Genomic DNA, 16,691 nt, shown 5'->3' on the forward strand with positions numbered 1-16,691 from the left:
GGGCTCACCCTGTGCCTGGAAATACTCCAGTGACCATCAGAGGACTCATAGCACCCATCACCCCCTACCATGCACACACAGCTCCTGTACACGCACGCTTCACAGCTAGTTTGAGGTTGAAATAAAACTTCTTTTTTTAATTTATCACCACCAAAGCACATGCTTATGGTCATGGTTTACCTATCAGTAAAATAGAAACGATAAGATTCATTTGTTTGGTTTCACTGGAATTATTTCTTAAGGGTCTAATCAAAATGATGGAAATGAAAATGCTCAAAGTGTACATAAAATGTTATGCCTGTGTAAGATATTATTCTCCATAGAAATAACACCCATGTGTATCTCAGTTAAGTAACAAAAATGATAAATATTTTATTTGGATAGGTTTTAGCAAAGATAATTAAACTTCCCTAACAAAAAGCTTAATAGTGCTTAGATAATCAAGATAAATTCATAGCAGTTTCTTTGTTTCAGATTATGTTAACTAAGTATTCCATACACTGAGCAATGAATGAATGCATTGGCAAGCATGGACTTTAAAAGCTGATTTTCCTTTTTCTTTGATTTTAGGAAACAGATATTGATGACAGATATGGAGATTTGGATTCCAGAGCAGATTCTGATATTCCAGATATCCCACCGTCCTCAGATAGAACTCCTGAGATTCTCAAGAAAGCTCTGTCTGGTTTATCCTCAAGGTATGGCTGCATGAAGATGGGCGTATCTTGGTGCACAACATAAGTTTTAATGTTTCCTTGTCCATGCAATATGCTTGGCTTTTTGTGACTTCTGCAACCATGAGAGAGAAGGTTTATATTTGACCATGGAATATGTGATGTGCAGCCCTCCTTTTAATCCTTAAATCCTCGTAAAATTTGTGACCTGCCTTGTGGTGCACTGGGTTAAAACACGCTAGTGTCACTGGCTTCCAGTCCTTGCTGCTCTGCTTCTGATGCATCTGCCTGCTCATGTGTCCGGGAGAACAGCTAATGATGGTCCAAGTGCTTGGTCTTCTGCCACCAACATGGGAGGCTGGGATTGAGTTATTAAACAAACAAATCTTTTTAAAGGGAAAAACCTGAAGTATGAGAACACCGTGTCTGAAGGTTAACTGCTCAAGGTTATGAAACGTGCAGGCTGTGGGCTGGCATTCTCGCCTTATGTGTCAGATTCTGGAGCCGAATGATGTGTCTACCATGTCAGCTTGACTATTTTTTTGGTATTGGGAAACCTAATAAAGAAAATTCCATACTCTTTGTTCCCTGTTTTCAAGTACCAGACAGAATTAGATAGGATTGTGTAAATGTTCACAATCCTTTACATTTTATATTTGTGCTGTATTTTTAGAGGCCTAATGACCATAGAATTTCAGTTAATATTATATTTCCCTTCATTTTCTGTTTTAGTGATATGAATTAGAAACTTCATAAGGAAAAGTAAATAGGTGAAATGTTATATATTGGTGTAGAAGAACAGTGTTTTCCAGCTTTTTTTTGACTGTGACACACAGTAAGAAATACATTTTACACCATACCCCAAAAGATACACAAACACGCAATTTCACTGCCCCCAAAACGTTATAAAGTAATTCTTGGCTGTTGCCACACGTGCCTTCTGATTTTATTTCTGTTTGGTGCTTTTCTGTGTAGTTGCATATGAAGTGCCGGATGCAACTTGCTAAACTGATTTTACCACCCGTGGGGTCGCAGCCTGCTGTTTTAAAGCTCTGGGTCAGTCATTTTGGCCCAGGTCCAGAGGGTCGGAACACGGGAGCTTCGTCTGTGTGGCGTGGGGATGCCTCACCCACCCAGCACGTGTGCGACTTCTGGTTCACTTTCTCATGCACCTTCACATGTTGAGCTGATGGAGCCTCTCTGAATCCTGTGCATTTGGACACTTCACTGCATAGGCATGATTGAAGCATGGACAACCCTGGAGAAGGGTGATTGAACAAAACGGGCGTGATCTAATGCTAGTGGATTTAGTGGATTTCTCCCAGCCAGGGTTGTCGTTCAGATTCTTCCTGGTTCCTTCTCTCCAGCTGTGAGGCAGAGCCCCTTCTGAAGTGTGGATCAGCCAGAGAAGGACAGAGAATTTCTTTATGGCTGGCTCCAAGACAGCAAGGCGAGGGGAGGTTAGAGAATATTTTTAATTTCTGTATTCTGCCTTGAGGAAGGGGAATTCTAGTTTCTATTGTATGCCCTAGGGAGAAAAAGGGAAGAGAGAGACTTAGCTGTCTGAGGCCTGCCTCTGAGGTCTAAAATGTCCCTACATATTCTAGGCACTTAGGAAACCACAAAGCTGATGGGAGTTTGGGGCCAGGAACCGTGGAGGTGAAAATACAGCATAAAATCACAGTCAGGTTGGAATAAATTGACTCAAGCAAAGTTTTCATCATTTTTAGCCAATTGAGCAAATCTTTGCTGTCTCTTGCTAGAAGCATGATGATCAATTTTATAGTTTTTGTTCCCAGTTGCTTTCATGACCTAGATATATCTTTGCTTTATATCAGGGCTATTTCAGACCTAGAAGTTTGTGTAGTTGTTGTTTTGTAATAATAATGCTGGATTCCTATGTGTCATCCATAGTAAGACCTTCCTTAATAATGAAGTTTTGTTTTCTGTTATAAAGTAAAAATACCAAATAACAGCATTAATATTTATTGGAGTATTCTACATGCTAGACAATATTGCAAGCACTTTAATTTCTGAACTGATTTTTTTTTATAAATTTATATTAATTTTTGTGAAATTTACGTGATTTGCAGGGGGAAGAACTCAAATATCCACCTACCAATACCTAAGTATTTAAAATACTTTTGTATGGACTCTTTGAAGCTTTTTTCTTGTACATTACCTATTTCTGTGCATGTGTGTCTGCAATGTAAAAATTTGATCATACTTTTCCTACCTTGTTCTTTTCACTTTAATTTCATAATGTTATTAGGAACAGCATTTTGTGTCCTTAAATATTCTCTATGTACATTTTTCTTAAAAAATGATTTATTTGAAAGGCAGAGTTACAGAGACAGAGAGAGAGAGGAAGAGAAGAAGAGATCTTTCATTTGCTTGTTCACTCCCTAAGAGGCCACCATGGCCATGGTTGGGCCAGGCTGAAGCCAGGAGCCAGGAGCTTCCTTTGGTCTCCCACATGAGTACAGGCACCCAAGGACTTGGGCCATCTTCCACTGCTTTCCCAGGCACATTAGCAGGGAGCTGGATCAGAAGTGGAGGAGCTGGGACTTGAACTGGCATCCATATGGGATTCTGGGACTGCAGATGGAGGCTTAACCTTATAGACCACAGCACTGGCCCCTCTAGGTACATTTAATGGCTGTATGATATGTCCATTCTGTAGCTGTAGTCCAATCTATTGACCTAAGCACCTCATGCTGGGCATTTGTTTCTAACTGTTCATGATTATAAACAGCTTGGCATTCAACATTTTTCTTTGTCATTATCTTCTTTATATTAAAAAATCTATAATTATTTCCTTAGAGTAAAATCTTAAAAGCAAAATTGATCAAGGTTTCAGTTCATTTTTAAGACTTTTAATGTCTAATGGCCCAAAGAGCATCCACTGTAGAAATTGAGGGGAGCCTCAGAGGTCTTGATTCACTTGGCACGTGTCCTAGTGCATTTCCTGGCGTGTGTGGGGCCCATGGAAGTATTCAGTATCTCTGTCCTTGGAGCTCTTCTCCAGTGGACACTAGGTAGTATGTGGAGGTATTGTAGGTTGACACAATGAGAGTGGGGGTGCTCCTAGCATCTCAGAGGGAGAGGCCAGGAAGGCTGTGAATCACTATAGGACAGCTCCTCACCATAGATGGCTATCTGGCCCAAAATACTGCTGGTGCTGGGACTGAGAAACATCCAGGTGTCACCTTACTACAAGCACATCCCCACGCCACACGTGCTTGTAGTTTCTCATGCCCTCTTCCTTTTCTGTGGGAACTTCCCATCCATTTCTGCCAAAGGCTGGGAGATGGACTTTTCTCACCACCCCTACTGTCTGCCAGAGGGCCTCCCACCCTGCCTGTCCTCGAGGACTGCCTCTGGGTCCTCATTCTTGCTTTAAGTGAATGTCACCAGTCCAGATTCATGACCCATGATTCTTGTGCCTCTGGGAAAATGCTTTTTTAAAAATCTTCTCATTACTTCTGAAATAAAAACCACTTAAGAGGTGGGTATTTGGTCTTGCAGGTAAGATGCCTGCATCCCATATGGAAGTGCCTGGGTTTGATAGCCAACTCTGACTCATGACCACAGCTTCCTGTTAATGCAACCTCCTTTGAGGCAATGGTAATGACTCAAATGATTGGGTTCCTGCCACCCATGTGGAAGACCCATGTAGAAGACCTGGGTTGGGTTCCCAGTTTCTGGCTTCAGCCTCAGCCTAGCCCTGGATGTCACAAGCATTGAGTAGTAAGCTAACAGATGAGGGAACTTTTGCTCTCTCTTTTTTTCTCTGCCTCTTTTAAAAATTTTTTTAAAGTTTATTTAAGCTATACAGTTTACTTCCTACCCTATATTCCCATCTGCCCACACTCCAACTCTTCTTCCTCCTCCCTCTCCTATTCCCACTTAATTTTTACAAAGATATATTAACCCTACACTAAGTAAAAGAGTTCAACAAATAATATGAAGGAAAAAAAAAACACTCTTCCTCAAGGAAAGAGAGAAGGGCTGTAAACAATCATTGAACCTTAAAAGGTCCATTTCACTCTAATACATTACATTTGAGGTACTCTACTAGTTGTCTCAGATCAGGGAAAGCATATGATATGTCTTTTTGAGACTGGCTTATTTCACCAAGTATAATGGTTTCCAATTGTATCAATCTTGTTGCAAAAGACAGAATTTCCCTCCCTCCCTCCCTCCCTCCCTCTCCCCCTCCCCCTCCCCCTCTCTCTTTCTCCCTCTCTCTCTCTCTCTCTCTCTCTTTCCTTCTTTCAGCTTAGTAGTCCTCCATGGTGTATATATACCATAATTTCTGAATCCAGTCAAAAGCTGATGGATATCTGAGTTGATTCCAAATCATAGCTATTGTGAATTGTGCTGCAATGGACATAGGGGTAAGATAATTCTTTGAGATGCTGATTTCTTTCGGTTTGGGTAAATTCCCAGGAGTGGGATGGCTGGATCATAGGATAGGGCTATATTCAGATTTCTGAGATATCTCTATACTGTCTTCTGAAGTGGCTGCACCAGTTTACATTCCCACCAACAGTGAATCAGGATTCCTTGTTCCCTACATTCTTGCCAGCATTTGTTGTTTATTGATTTCTTTATGAGAGCCATTCTAACTGGGGTGAGGTGAAACTTCATTGTGGTTTTGATTTTCATTTCCCTGATGGCTAATGATCCTGATCATTTTTTCAAGTGTCTGTTGCTTATTTGAATTTCCTCTCTTGAAAAATGCCTGTTCAAGTCCTTTGCTTTCTAAACTGGATTGTTTTCTTGTTGTTGAATTTCCTGAGCTCTTTATAGATTCTGGGTGTTAACCCTTTATCAGTTGCGTAGTTTGAAAATATTTCCTCATTCTGTCAGTTCCCTCTTCACTCTGTGGAGTGTTCATTTTGCAATGCAGAAGCTTCTCAGCTTGATGTAATCTCATTTGTCAATTTTGGCTTTGATTGCCTGGGCTGTTTCTCTGTCTCTTGAATAAAACAAAACAAGAAAACCCATGATAGACATAGAAACCATACAACATTGTGTCCCACATAACTGATTGGAATAATAAATATCTGTTGACTTAAGAAAATTACTTTTGGGGGCCGGCGCCATGGCTCACTAGGCTAATCCTCCGCCTTGCGGCACCGGCACACCGGGTTCTAGTCCCGGTCGGGGCACTGGATTCTGTCCCGGTTGCCTCTCTTCCAGGACAGCTCTCTGCTGTGGCCAGGGAGTGCAGTGGAGGATGGCCCAAGTGCTTGGGCCCTGCACCCCATGGGAGACCAGGATAAGTACCTAGCTCCTGCCGTTGGATCAGCGCAGTGCACCGGCCGCAGCGCTGGCTGCGGCGGCCATTGGAGGGTGAACCAACGGCACTCTCTCTCTCACTATCCACTCTGCCTGTCAAAAAAAAAGAAAGAAAGAAAGAAAATTACTTTTGGGGCCAGTGTTGTGGCATAGCAGGTAAAAAGCCACTATCTGCATTGCCAGCATCCCCTATGAGTGCTGATTTTTGTCCCAGCTGCTCCACTTCTGATCCAGATCCTTGCTAATGGCCTGGAAAAAACAGCAGAAGGTGGCCCAAGTGCTTGGGCCCCTGTTACCCATGTGAGAGACCTAAAAGAAGCTCCTGGATCCTGGCTTTGACCTAGCCTGGTCCGAGGCTGTTTTGGCAATCTGGGGAGTAAACCAGTGGATGAAAGATCTCTCTCTGTCTCTATCTCTGTCTCTCTCTCTCTGTAACTCTGCCTTTCAAGTAAATAAAATAAATCTTAAAAAGAAAAGATTTATTTATTTATTTTGGAAGTCAGAGTTACAGGAAGGGCCAGGTGGAAGCCAGGAGCCAGGAGCTTCTTCTAGGTCTCCCACATGAGTGCAGGGGCCCAAGTACTTGGGCCATCCTCTGCTGCTTTCCCAGGCACATTAGCAGGGAGCTGGAGTAGCTAGGACTCTAACTGGCATCCACATGGGATGCTAGAGCTGTAGGCGGTGACTTAACCTGCTCTGCCACAGTGCCAGGCTCAATAAACAAGCCTTTACCCAAAAAAGATAATTACTGTATAAGGGATTAATTATATGCTTAAAAAAATCTCACTTGTGGTTCCTGTTGGTCTAAGAGACAATAGACTGGAATGAGTTTCTTACGCAAAACAGTCCATGGGGTGAGACTTTGGTTTGATGACTCGGACACAAAATTAGGGCTTTCCCTAATGTGATCATTGTAACTTGGTAAAAGAAATAAAAATTTTTGAATTCAGAACCCAAACTGCCCCCTGTTTTTAGTAATAATGATTTTTGCCCCCACATGTCATGCTTTGAGTTCAGTGCTTCTCCTCTGAAAGGTGAGTTTTGGTTTCAGTACGCTGTAGTTAGAATGTATGCACCGAAGCTCATGTATGGGAATGTTAATCCCTAATGCAGCAGTGTTGGGAAATAGGACCTACTCCACTGTTGATGAGTGGATTGATGCTATTATTGTGGGAAGGGGCTAGTTATCATGAAAGTGGGATTGTTATAAAAGTGAGTTTGGCCCCCCTTGCTGCTTGCTGTCTTGTACTTCTGCCTTCCACCATGGGATAATGCAGCCAGGAGGTCTTCACTAGATGCTGGCACCTTGGTGATGGTTTTCTCAGGCTCCAGGTCCATTATTAAGAAACTTCTGAACCTTATAGGTCTCTCAGTCTTTGGTATTCTGTTATAGCAGCACAAAATGGACTAAGACACAGTACTAGTGTATATATATATATATATATTATATATATTACATAAAGTATATATTATATATAATGTGTAAGTATGTCTTCATCTTTTATGTGCTTAACTTTGTATTAGGTATTCTTGAGAGTTGGAGGAAAATTATTTAAAATAAAGTAAGAAGATTAAATCTTTGATCTTAGAAGAGGGAGATTTTTTTGGGGGGTGGACATGTTTATATAATAAAAGACAATCATATAGGATAAGTTTCTTGAGGGCCCAGATTTTCTGTTACTGGAAAATTTGGGGTAGATATGAAGATAGTAGGCCCCTGTTTAAAATCTCTGGTTCTTAGCACCTACTGTTCTTTGAAGCTCCAAGCCAGACATTAGAGGAGTGTGTGGACTTTGGCAGCATCTATCTGGGGGTGGATTTCTGAAGCTTACATTGTGTGCTGCATTCTGGTAGAGGCCTTTGCTGATTCTGAGTCTCAGAATCAGTTATAAAGATGGGTAAATGTGATTCTGGGTTCCCTAGCAACAGGACAGGTTTGTTACCAGGGGCTCTGCCTTATGGTCCTGGGTTCCCCTCCAGTGAAGTTTTTGATCCAGCCCAGTTTCCTACTTCATTCATCAATGCACAGTTTTATATGCAAAATTAAATCCAGCCTCATAGCAGTCGCGTTTTTGGCTCTATGTTCAGTATACATTTTTGCTTCAGTGCTCAAGCTTATAGTCTTATGAGATAGCAAGGAATGTAATCAATATCTTATAAATGGATGAATTCAGCTAATATTTCTGTGACAAGAAGGGCATGAGGGCCTGTGCTTAGTATAACGTAGGTTACTAGATGACTTTAAGTTGAATCAAAATCTCGTGTGACATAATTTAGATGCTATCATCTGAATTAATAAAAATCAGAAAATTCCTAAAGAGGAAGCAGCAAAAGTTTTAAATTCAAAAGTGATTATGTGGGTGCATTCAGAAGTCCTAGGATGATTCAGAAACCAGCACTGTGTGCTTAAGTTGTTCTGGGTTTTCCAGGCAGCAGCTGCCAACGCTGGTTATGATGAGGTCGCATGAGGAGTGGTGATGTTTGTAGGGTGTGCTGGGGGTGAAGCCTGAGGCTCCTGGTGGAGGAGGGGCTGCTGGACATTGCAGACGCTTAGGGTAGAGGGCTAAGGCACATCACTTCTCTGCAAGGTGTACCTGCTGGGAAGTTCTGTTCTAAGCAACATAAAAAGTCCCAAGGTGAGAAATTGTGTTTCTGCAAAAGGCTGTGCCTCTAACTGAGGCAGGCAGGCTCCATGCTGAAGTGATAGAGGGAAGTGCCCTCTGCTGTGTCCGTAGCCTCTGTGACTGACAGCGGCTCGCTGGCCCCTTGCTCCCTGATGTCACTGAAGCCGCTATGCTTCCTGCTGTTGGTTCTGTGTCATCCTTTATTCCTGTTCTCCCTGACGGGCCACTGTGGCTGTACTACCTTCTGAAAGTCATTCTGTTTTGCTTACCACCGTGGAGGACCAAGCATTCTCTTTCTTGCATCCTCACTGACGACCTAACTCCCACGCCTCATGATTCATCTGCACACATCGAAGGGAAATTATTACCTTTTCTTTGTTTAATTATAACTGAAAATTTTAATTAAGATGTTGGTGAGTCAGTGGCTACTTTTTTATTTGGTTATTTGTTGATGTTATTATATAAAGTGAACCAGGCAATTCTAAAAGTGTAGACTGGGAAAATTCCCAAGTCTGGCTTTATGAAACCACATAAAAATGCTAAGAACATATTAAATACTAACTTCGTGAACATTTTCTTTGTAGGTGGAAAAACTGGTGGATCCGTGGGATTCTTACTCTGACTATGATTTCATTGTTTTTCCTGATCATCTACATGGGATCCTTTATGCTGATGCTTCTTGTAAGTCTTTGATGGCATCCTAAGTGTCTCTTGCTTTCTTTTTAACTGTGTATGATTGAAGTAGTTTGAGTAAGTCATAAAAAGGAAGATAATGCAAGACTTGGTACCTGTAAATTTAGTTCTTTTAGGTGTTTCCTGGTTCCTGAAATCATCTGGATTTACACTTTCTGTTTGAAAGGGACCATTCAATGTGGTCCATGCAGCAGGGACCAAGTGTGCCTGATAGTTACAGGTCTGTGTCCAACATTGTGCCAAGCATTAGATGAAAGAATACATACACGACTTCAGCATAGGTGTCCGCTGGCCAGATCCTTGACTTCCAGGAACTCAGTGTAGTGGTAGAGACATTCAGGTCACCATGTGACTGAGAGTACGATAAATAAGAGGGCAAGTCTAGTATAGGACACGTGAGAGGGCACAGTAATGCATTCTGAGGGAGAGCTGAGGACGGGCTTCCAGGAGACGGGGCCAACACTGAGTCCGAGTCCTGGAGGCCAGGCAGAGAAGGCGTGGCACGTGGGGCGTCGTGCTCCGGGCATTGATCATGAGAGAAGGCACTCCCTGGGGAGGGTCCATGGGGCACCCATGGGAATGTTGTCTAGGGACCAGAATGGAGGCCACTGGGGGAGTTTGGGATTTTTTGTGTTTGGGAAGCACAGTAAGTCATGAAGCCCAACAAGTATTTTAACCTCTTCATTTGTTTAACTAATGTTTCTAGGATGCCTGCTTCATTCTAGGTATGGCCAGTTCTGGGGTGCAGTATGGTGGTGCTGAGAAAATGCACCTGTCTGTGCCCTAGTGGAGCTTGCTTACTACCCATACTTCATGATCTGTGTGTGTGTGTGTGTGTACACATATATAAAATAATCACATACTGCAATAAAGGTTTGAAAAACATAATAACACCATGAGAGCAAAGGGGAGTCTGTAGGCTACCCAGAGGCATCATGCCAAGCATGTGAGCTGCCGTTGAAGGTCAGGTGAGAACCAGTGAGGTGAAGGGAGGAGCCTGAGGAAGGATCCTCACAGACAGAGGGTTCCTGGTGTCTACAGAAGCATGAAGCCACTACTGCTGGGAACTTTGGTTCAACACATCAGTCAACCAAGCAAGCATGGTGTAACAGTGAACAGTGAGGACCTGTACACTAACCCTCCCCTTTATTATTATTATTATTATTTTCTTAATATCATTTCAGTTGATTCAGTGTCTTTTTAATTCTAGATTTATTTATTTAATTTATTTTGAAAGGCAAAGAGACAGAAAAAGAGAGAAAGATCTGCCATCTACTGGTCTCCTCCCCAGATGCCTCTAACAACTGGGGCTGGGCCAGGCTGAAGCCAGGAGCCCAGAACTCCATTCAGGTCTCCTGGTGGGTAGCAGGGCCCCCAACTGCTTGAGCCATTTCCTGCCAACTCCCAGGCTGCACCTTAGCAGGAAGCTGGAATCCAAAACAGAGTCAGGACTCCAAGCCAGGCCCTCTGGTACTGGAGGCAGGCGTGTGAGCCACTGCACCAAGCGCCTGTCCCTTAGCCTCTTCTTAGGTTCTAACCTCTGTTCTCTGACTGTGCCTGCCCACTTCTCCATCTCTCTCCTCCCCACCCAGTCCTGTTCATACTGATGAGTTTACAAGCAACATGATATGGTTTTCCTTTGATTTAAATTCTTTTACTAAGTTTTAAAATGAAATAGACATGGTTGAAAAAAGTCCCATCAACTCCTAAAGCTGCTTAGAGCAGCTTTTAGATGTGCTGCAAAGCCTCTTTCAAATGTCCTTTCATCCTTTCATTAATTTTGTACTTCCTTGGGGATATCAAGGTAAACTGAATAAGAGAAATACTTTCTTGGTTCTGTTAATTGGCTGACTTCTTAATGGGCTTTTCTCTGACAAAGGAAAGATGGATAAGGGGTAGGACAGTCACAGCAGAGAGCAGAGGATACTGAATTCAAGGCAGGCAGGGTGGGTTGTTGTCCAGTATGATTCCAGGAAGGGCCTTCAGCTCCCAGTCCTTTTTTTTTTTTTTTTTTTTTTTGACAGGCAGAGTGGACAGTGAGAGAGAGAGACAGAGAGAAAGGTCTTCCTTTTTTTCTGTTGGTTCACCACCCAATGGCTGCTGCGGCCGGTGCACCGCGCTGCTCCGAAGCCAGAGCCAGGTGCTTCTCCTGGTCTCCATGCAGGTGCAGGGCCCAAAGACTTGGGCCATCCTCCACTGCACTCCGGGCCACAGCAGAGAGCTGGACAGGAAGAGGAGCGACCGGGACAGAATCCGGCGCCCCGACCGGGACTAGAACCCAGTGTGCTGGTGCCACAGGCGGAGGATTAGCCTCGTGAGCCGTGGTGCCAGCCATTAGCTCCCAGTCTTCTCTGTGCACCTCCTGAGGGCTGACATAACCACCATGGGCTGTGGGACTCAGGCCTTTCAGGAGCGAGTATCTGCAGAGCAGTCCCCGGTGCTGTGTGATGGATGACGATACCTAGGGATGAGGGTCGAGGGATGGCAGGGGCTCAGGGAGGTGTCAGAGACCGCTGGGTGGGACCAGTCAGGGTGGAGGGAGCATGATAAGCTGGGCAGCAGAAGGCCTGGCTATCAGAAACTGTGAGAATAATTAAGTTTAATTTTTATTTCTTTATTTATTTTTAAAGATTTTATTTATTTGAAAGAGTTACAGAGAGAGGGGGAGAAATGAAATAATTGAGTTTAAGTGCACACTGTATAATTTAACTTCTAATAATGTATAAATATTTTTTCCCATTGTGAGAGTTGTACATATATAGTAAAATTAACATTAGAGAATAGAGAATTTAAAAAAAAAATCACCCCAACCCTATCATCAGCTCCCAAAACCCAATTAGTACTGCCATCTGAAATCTTTTTATTTTTTGCTTTCTTTGATGTTTTAAAAAACATGGTTGTAATGTTAACTATCCTGCTTTTAAAACTAAAATACCACATCAGAAGTTCTGTGTTGTTCTCTGTCTTTTAGAACCATCAGCCTGAATAGATTCATCTGCTCAGTGGGATGTAGTGCGTCATAAGTTATTTAAGCCATTGTGCTATTTTTACATACGTAGCGTATGTTCTACTTTTTCTTTATTGTGAATGGCACTATCCTGAACCTACTAGAGCACACACACACACGTTCTGTTTCCATATGCAGGGTGATTTTCTTAGACTAGATTCCCAAAGTGGAAGTAGGTGGTTTTACTGGGTGATCTTAGGTTCCTTAGTCCATATGTCCAGGTCTGAGCTTCCGTTCCCTCCTCCAGCCATCCAGCACGAGTCTGTCTACTCTCTCAAGCCCTCTTGGTGTCATTGTGCCTTCCTTTCTTTCTCTGAGTCCTCAATCTCCACAACCACTAAATCCAGTCAGTTCAATGTCCTCAACGTCTCTTTTACCCTGCCCTCCGTCCCTCTGCCACTGTTCTAGTGAGAGCCATCTTCAGCCGGATGGTGTCGTCTTGCCTCCCCTTGCTGGGCAGCCCCGTCCGCCTTTGTCATCTCAGATGCTCAGGTCTGCTCACGTCTTCTCCTCATCTCAGCTCCTTGTGCTGCTGCCGTGCGTCCCACTGCCAGGGCCGGCCCTTCTCTTTTGCTCACCCCCACCTTGCTCTTCTGGCACGTTGGAACTACTTGTACTTCCCTTACTGTGCCTCATCCCCGTCTACAGACGTGGCTCTACACATCCGCCTGTGGCCCACCGCGCTCAGTCCGCCTCTCTGCGCATCCATTTGACTGCCTCCGTGCAGCATGGTGATGTGTTTCCTCCCGGGTAGACTATTCCTTTCTGAGAACAGCTGCGCTTTAGTATTTCTGTGAGCCCTCAGTGGCTAGCACTTCAGTGTTGGCTGGTGCTCTTAGCACTGGGAGCACGTTCATTGGACCAGTAGTCCTTCCAGTGTCCACTGCTACCAGTATTGATGATGGGGCTTCTCAGTGTCTTCCTCCGCACCCACACCTGCAAGGTCCAGGTGTATTGTAAGGACTTTAGCATTTTAAAGCCCCTGTTTCCTCCCATTTTCTGTTTTCCTAGCAGTCACCCAAGAGTTCTCCTTGCAAGCTAGAATGATGATCACATAAATATGTGTGTACTATGAAAATTACTTTTTTTTTCCCTTGCTCACTAGAATACCGTATCCAGGGCTCACGGTTGTTGTTGAGCAAATGTGTTCATAGAAATTGTGTCAGCATGTTAGATATTTAAAAACCCTTTGGTTCTATAAATAGAATGTTTTTGCCATTTTACCTCAATGTTGAATGTTGTCCCCATTCCGTGTTTATTTTTGTGTTATACTCAAAGGTTATTTGAAGAATGACATTTAAATGCCCACTTGTCTTTATAGCAAATTTAGGACTTTTTCCTCCAAGTACTATTTACAGTAATTTGGGACAATATTTTCTTACCATGTGGCTAAGGGGGACCCATTTACATTTTTAATTTTATTTGATTAGACATGGAAATAGTGTTGTGGGGAAAAAATAGCTTAAGAATATCCTGAATGTTAAGTTTGGAGAAACTAATTTGTGGAAATATTGAAAAAGAAATTCCAAAGAATATCCTTAGAGTTTGGTTAAGTTTTTTCTGTAAAAGACCAGAAAGTTATATTTTTAGACTTCAAGGAGCTGCATGTGTTCTGTCCCTGTAGATGCAGAAGAAAATGAACTCAAACTCACAATTGGGTTTCTCCTACTTCATGCTATGGCTCCTGACCCAGGGCACCTTAGAGTGGGTGTTCCCCATATGCTAAGCAAGCAGTGAATTCTGCAGCTGCTGCTGCCAGCGGCGACCCATAACCCAGTTCAGTCTTGCTACTGTCTGCCTGGAGGTAGCCTTAAATGAGAGCAGAGCAGGGCTCAGGCCCCAAGACTGCCCCACCCCATTCCACACCGGTCACAAGCCCCAAGCAGTTTTACTTGTGATTCTGACCCACTGGCTGGAAATCTGGTTTCCCACAGCCCTCTGATGAATGTGCTAGAGTGGCTGTCAGAGCTGAGGGGACGTGTTGACTGGTTTGTTATAAAGGACGTTACAGAGGATGCAGATGGAGGGAAGCCTGGGCTGAGGCACGGGGGAGGGCTGTGGTGCTTCACTGCTCCCTGAGTGCACACCTTCCAGGAACCTCCATGGATCAGTTGTCCAGAGCTCTCTGGATCCTGACTTTTGGGCTTCTTGGACATGACTGCACAGGCATGACCGAAGCATGGACAGCAGTGTGGAAACATGACTGGATAGAGACCTGATCTAATGCTCATAGACTCGATGGGGCATGTACTTCCTCCAGGATGTGGCAGGGCCCCCTCTAAAACGAGGTCTTACTATCCACTTCCAGACAAGGGAGGCTAAAGAATTTCGTTATGGCTAACTTCAAGTCAGAAAGGTCGGGGAGAGTAGATTGTATTCTTTATTTCAGCAATCTACCTTGGGGAAGAGAAATTCTAGCTTCTGTGGTTTGCTTTGGGGAGAAAAAAGGAGCCCAGAACTATGAATGAAAATAAAATTATATATGCAAAATAGTATCACTTCATCACATAATCTTTTTTAAATTTAACTTTTTAAGAACGATTTATTTATTTATTTGAAAGAGCAACAGAGGGAAAGAGAACCTTTCAATGATTGGCTCACTCCCCAAATGGCCTCAATGACTAGAACTGGGCTAGTCCATTCTGAAGCCGGGAACTAGGAATTCCATCCAGGTTTCCCACATGGGTGGCAGGAGTCCTGGTACTGGGGCCATCACCTGCTGCCTTCCCAGGCACATTTGCAAGTAGCTGGACTAGAAGCAGAGCAGCCAGGACTCAACTCAGCACTCAAATATGGGATGCTGGGGTCACAGGTGATGGCTTAACCCAATGCCCTACAACACAGGCCCCCCACCACATAATCTTTGACTTTTGTTTTAACTCTTTAAAGATCTGAAAATGTGTTTAGTTCAAGGGATGTACAAAAGCCCTTGGATGTACTCCCTAAAGGCTGAAAATGGACCTGCTGTGTTCACAAAGATTTTAATCTCTCTATGTTCAACTTGGAATTGACTTCAGTCAAGCACTGGTAAGATGCTGCATCTTGGAGAGTTGCCTTGCAATAACATGAAATTTCATGCAACAACATGAAAGACTACTAAAAGCAACATCAGAAAATAGAAGCCCATTTACTAGGCATGTATTTAGGATACTGTGCAAACAGAACTGCATGCATCCAGTTGACTGGCCAAAGTGGCTGTAGATGTAGAAGGCTACCATGATTTTCCAAGGCAGCACTGCTTAGACTGACCAGAGGTGCACTGGCTATGGATGAGTTGACACAACTAGGAGAATGAAAAGGCTATGCCCAGGTAGAAGATGTTTAATTATTTGTTCTGGCAGTATCTTTGTTTCATGCAAGTATACCATGATGTATGGTGAGATATCAGTATTTACAAGCAAACATTTATATGTGATCATTTTCCTAGGGTTACTCAAGAGACACAATGGACAAAATGTTGTCCATCCAGAGAAGGGTGGTCTCAAAACTGAAGTGGAAATGAGGGATAAAGCCTAGTCAATTGATCAGCCAGGCCATACCCCTCAAACCTTAAACTCCAGAGATGTGGACTGAGTTCTTCGCTCCTGGCTTTAGCCTGGTCCAGCCCTGCCCACTGTGGGTATTTGGGAAGTGAACCTGTGGATAAGAGCACTGTCTGTCTGTCTCTTTCTGTGTCTGCCTCTCAAATAAATAAATATTTTTTAAAAATGAAGACTTTAAAAATTAAGACTAATGGGGCCGGCATTGTGGTGTGGTGGGTTAGGATACTGCCTGCAATGCTGGCTTCTCCATATGGGTGCCTGTTCATGTCCTGACTGCTCTACTTCTGATCCAGCTCCCTGCTAATGTGCCTGGGAAAGCACCAGAAGATGACCCAAGTGGTTGGACCCCTTCCACCCGCGGGGGAGACTCAGATGAAGTTCCTGGCTCCTGGCCTTGGCCTGGCCCAGCCCTAGTGGTTGTTGCCATTTTGGAAGGGAACCAGTAGATGGAAAATCTCTCTTTGTGTCTCTCCTTCTCTCTCTCTAACTCTGACTTTCAAATAAATAAATAAATCTTTAAAAAAATATGACTAGCAATGATTGAGAAAAAAATATAAACAATGAGAAATTATGTGCTAATGTTTTCTCTTGGTTTCAGGTTTTGGGCATCCAAGTGAAGTGCTTCCATGAAATTATCACTATAGGGTACAGAGTCTATCGTTCGTATGATCTACCATGGTTTAGAACTCTAAGCTGGTAAGTAAACTGGAAGCTGCTTCAGATATAAAAATTGCACCGTTTCCTAAAGTTTGTAAAGGAGGTATTCTGATCAATCACTATCTACTCAATTTACCCTATGGGTTGACTTTGTAGAAAAATAAATTTTAAAAATGTAACTGAATTT

At 43.3% G+C, this 16,691-nt stretch overlaps 1 protein-coding gene across 1 annotated transcript in view; it reads left to right on the forward strand.

Moving 5' to 3' along the window:
• Positions 1-16,691, forward strand: part of CDS1 (CDP-diacylglycerol synthase 1) — an 83,581-nt gene that overhangs the window by 24,881 nt on the left and 42,009 nt on the right. The window contains exons 2-4 of the mRNA XM_002717047.5: positions 571-698; positions 9,190-9,286; positions 16,446-16,543. Of these exons, the coding sequence (XP_002717093.2) occupies positions 571-698; positions 9,190-9,286; positions 16,446-16,543 (323 nt within the window). The remainder of the gene's footprint in view (positions 1-570; positions 699-9,189; positions 9,287-16,445; positions 16,544-16,691) is intronic.

The sequence above is a fragment of the Oryctolagus cuniculus genome, chromosome 8 (assembly GCF_964237555.1).
Source record: "Oryctolagus cuniculus chromosome 8, mOryCun1.1, whole genome shotgun sequence".
Lineage (NCBI taxonomy): Eukaryota > Metazoa > Chordata > Mammalia > Lagomorpha > Leporidae > Oryctolagus > Oryctolagus cuniculus.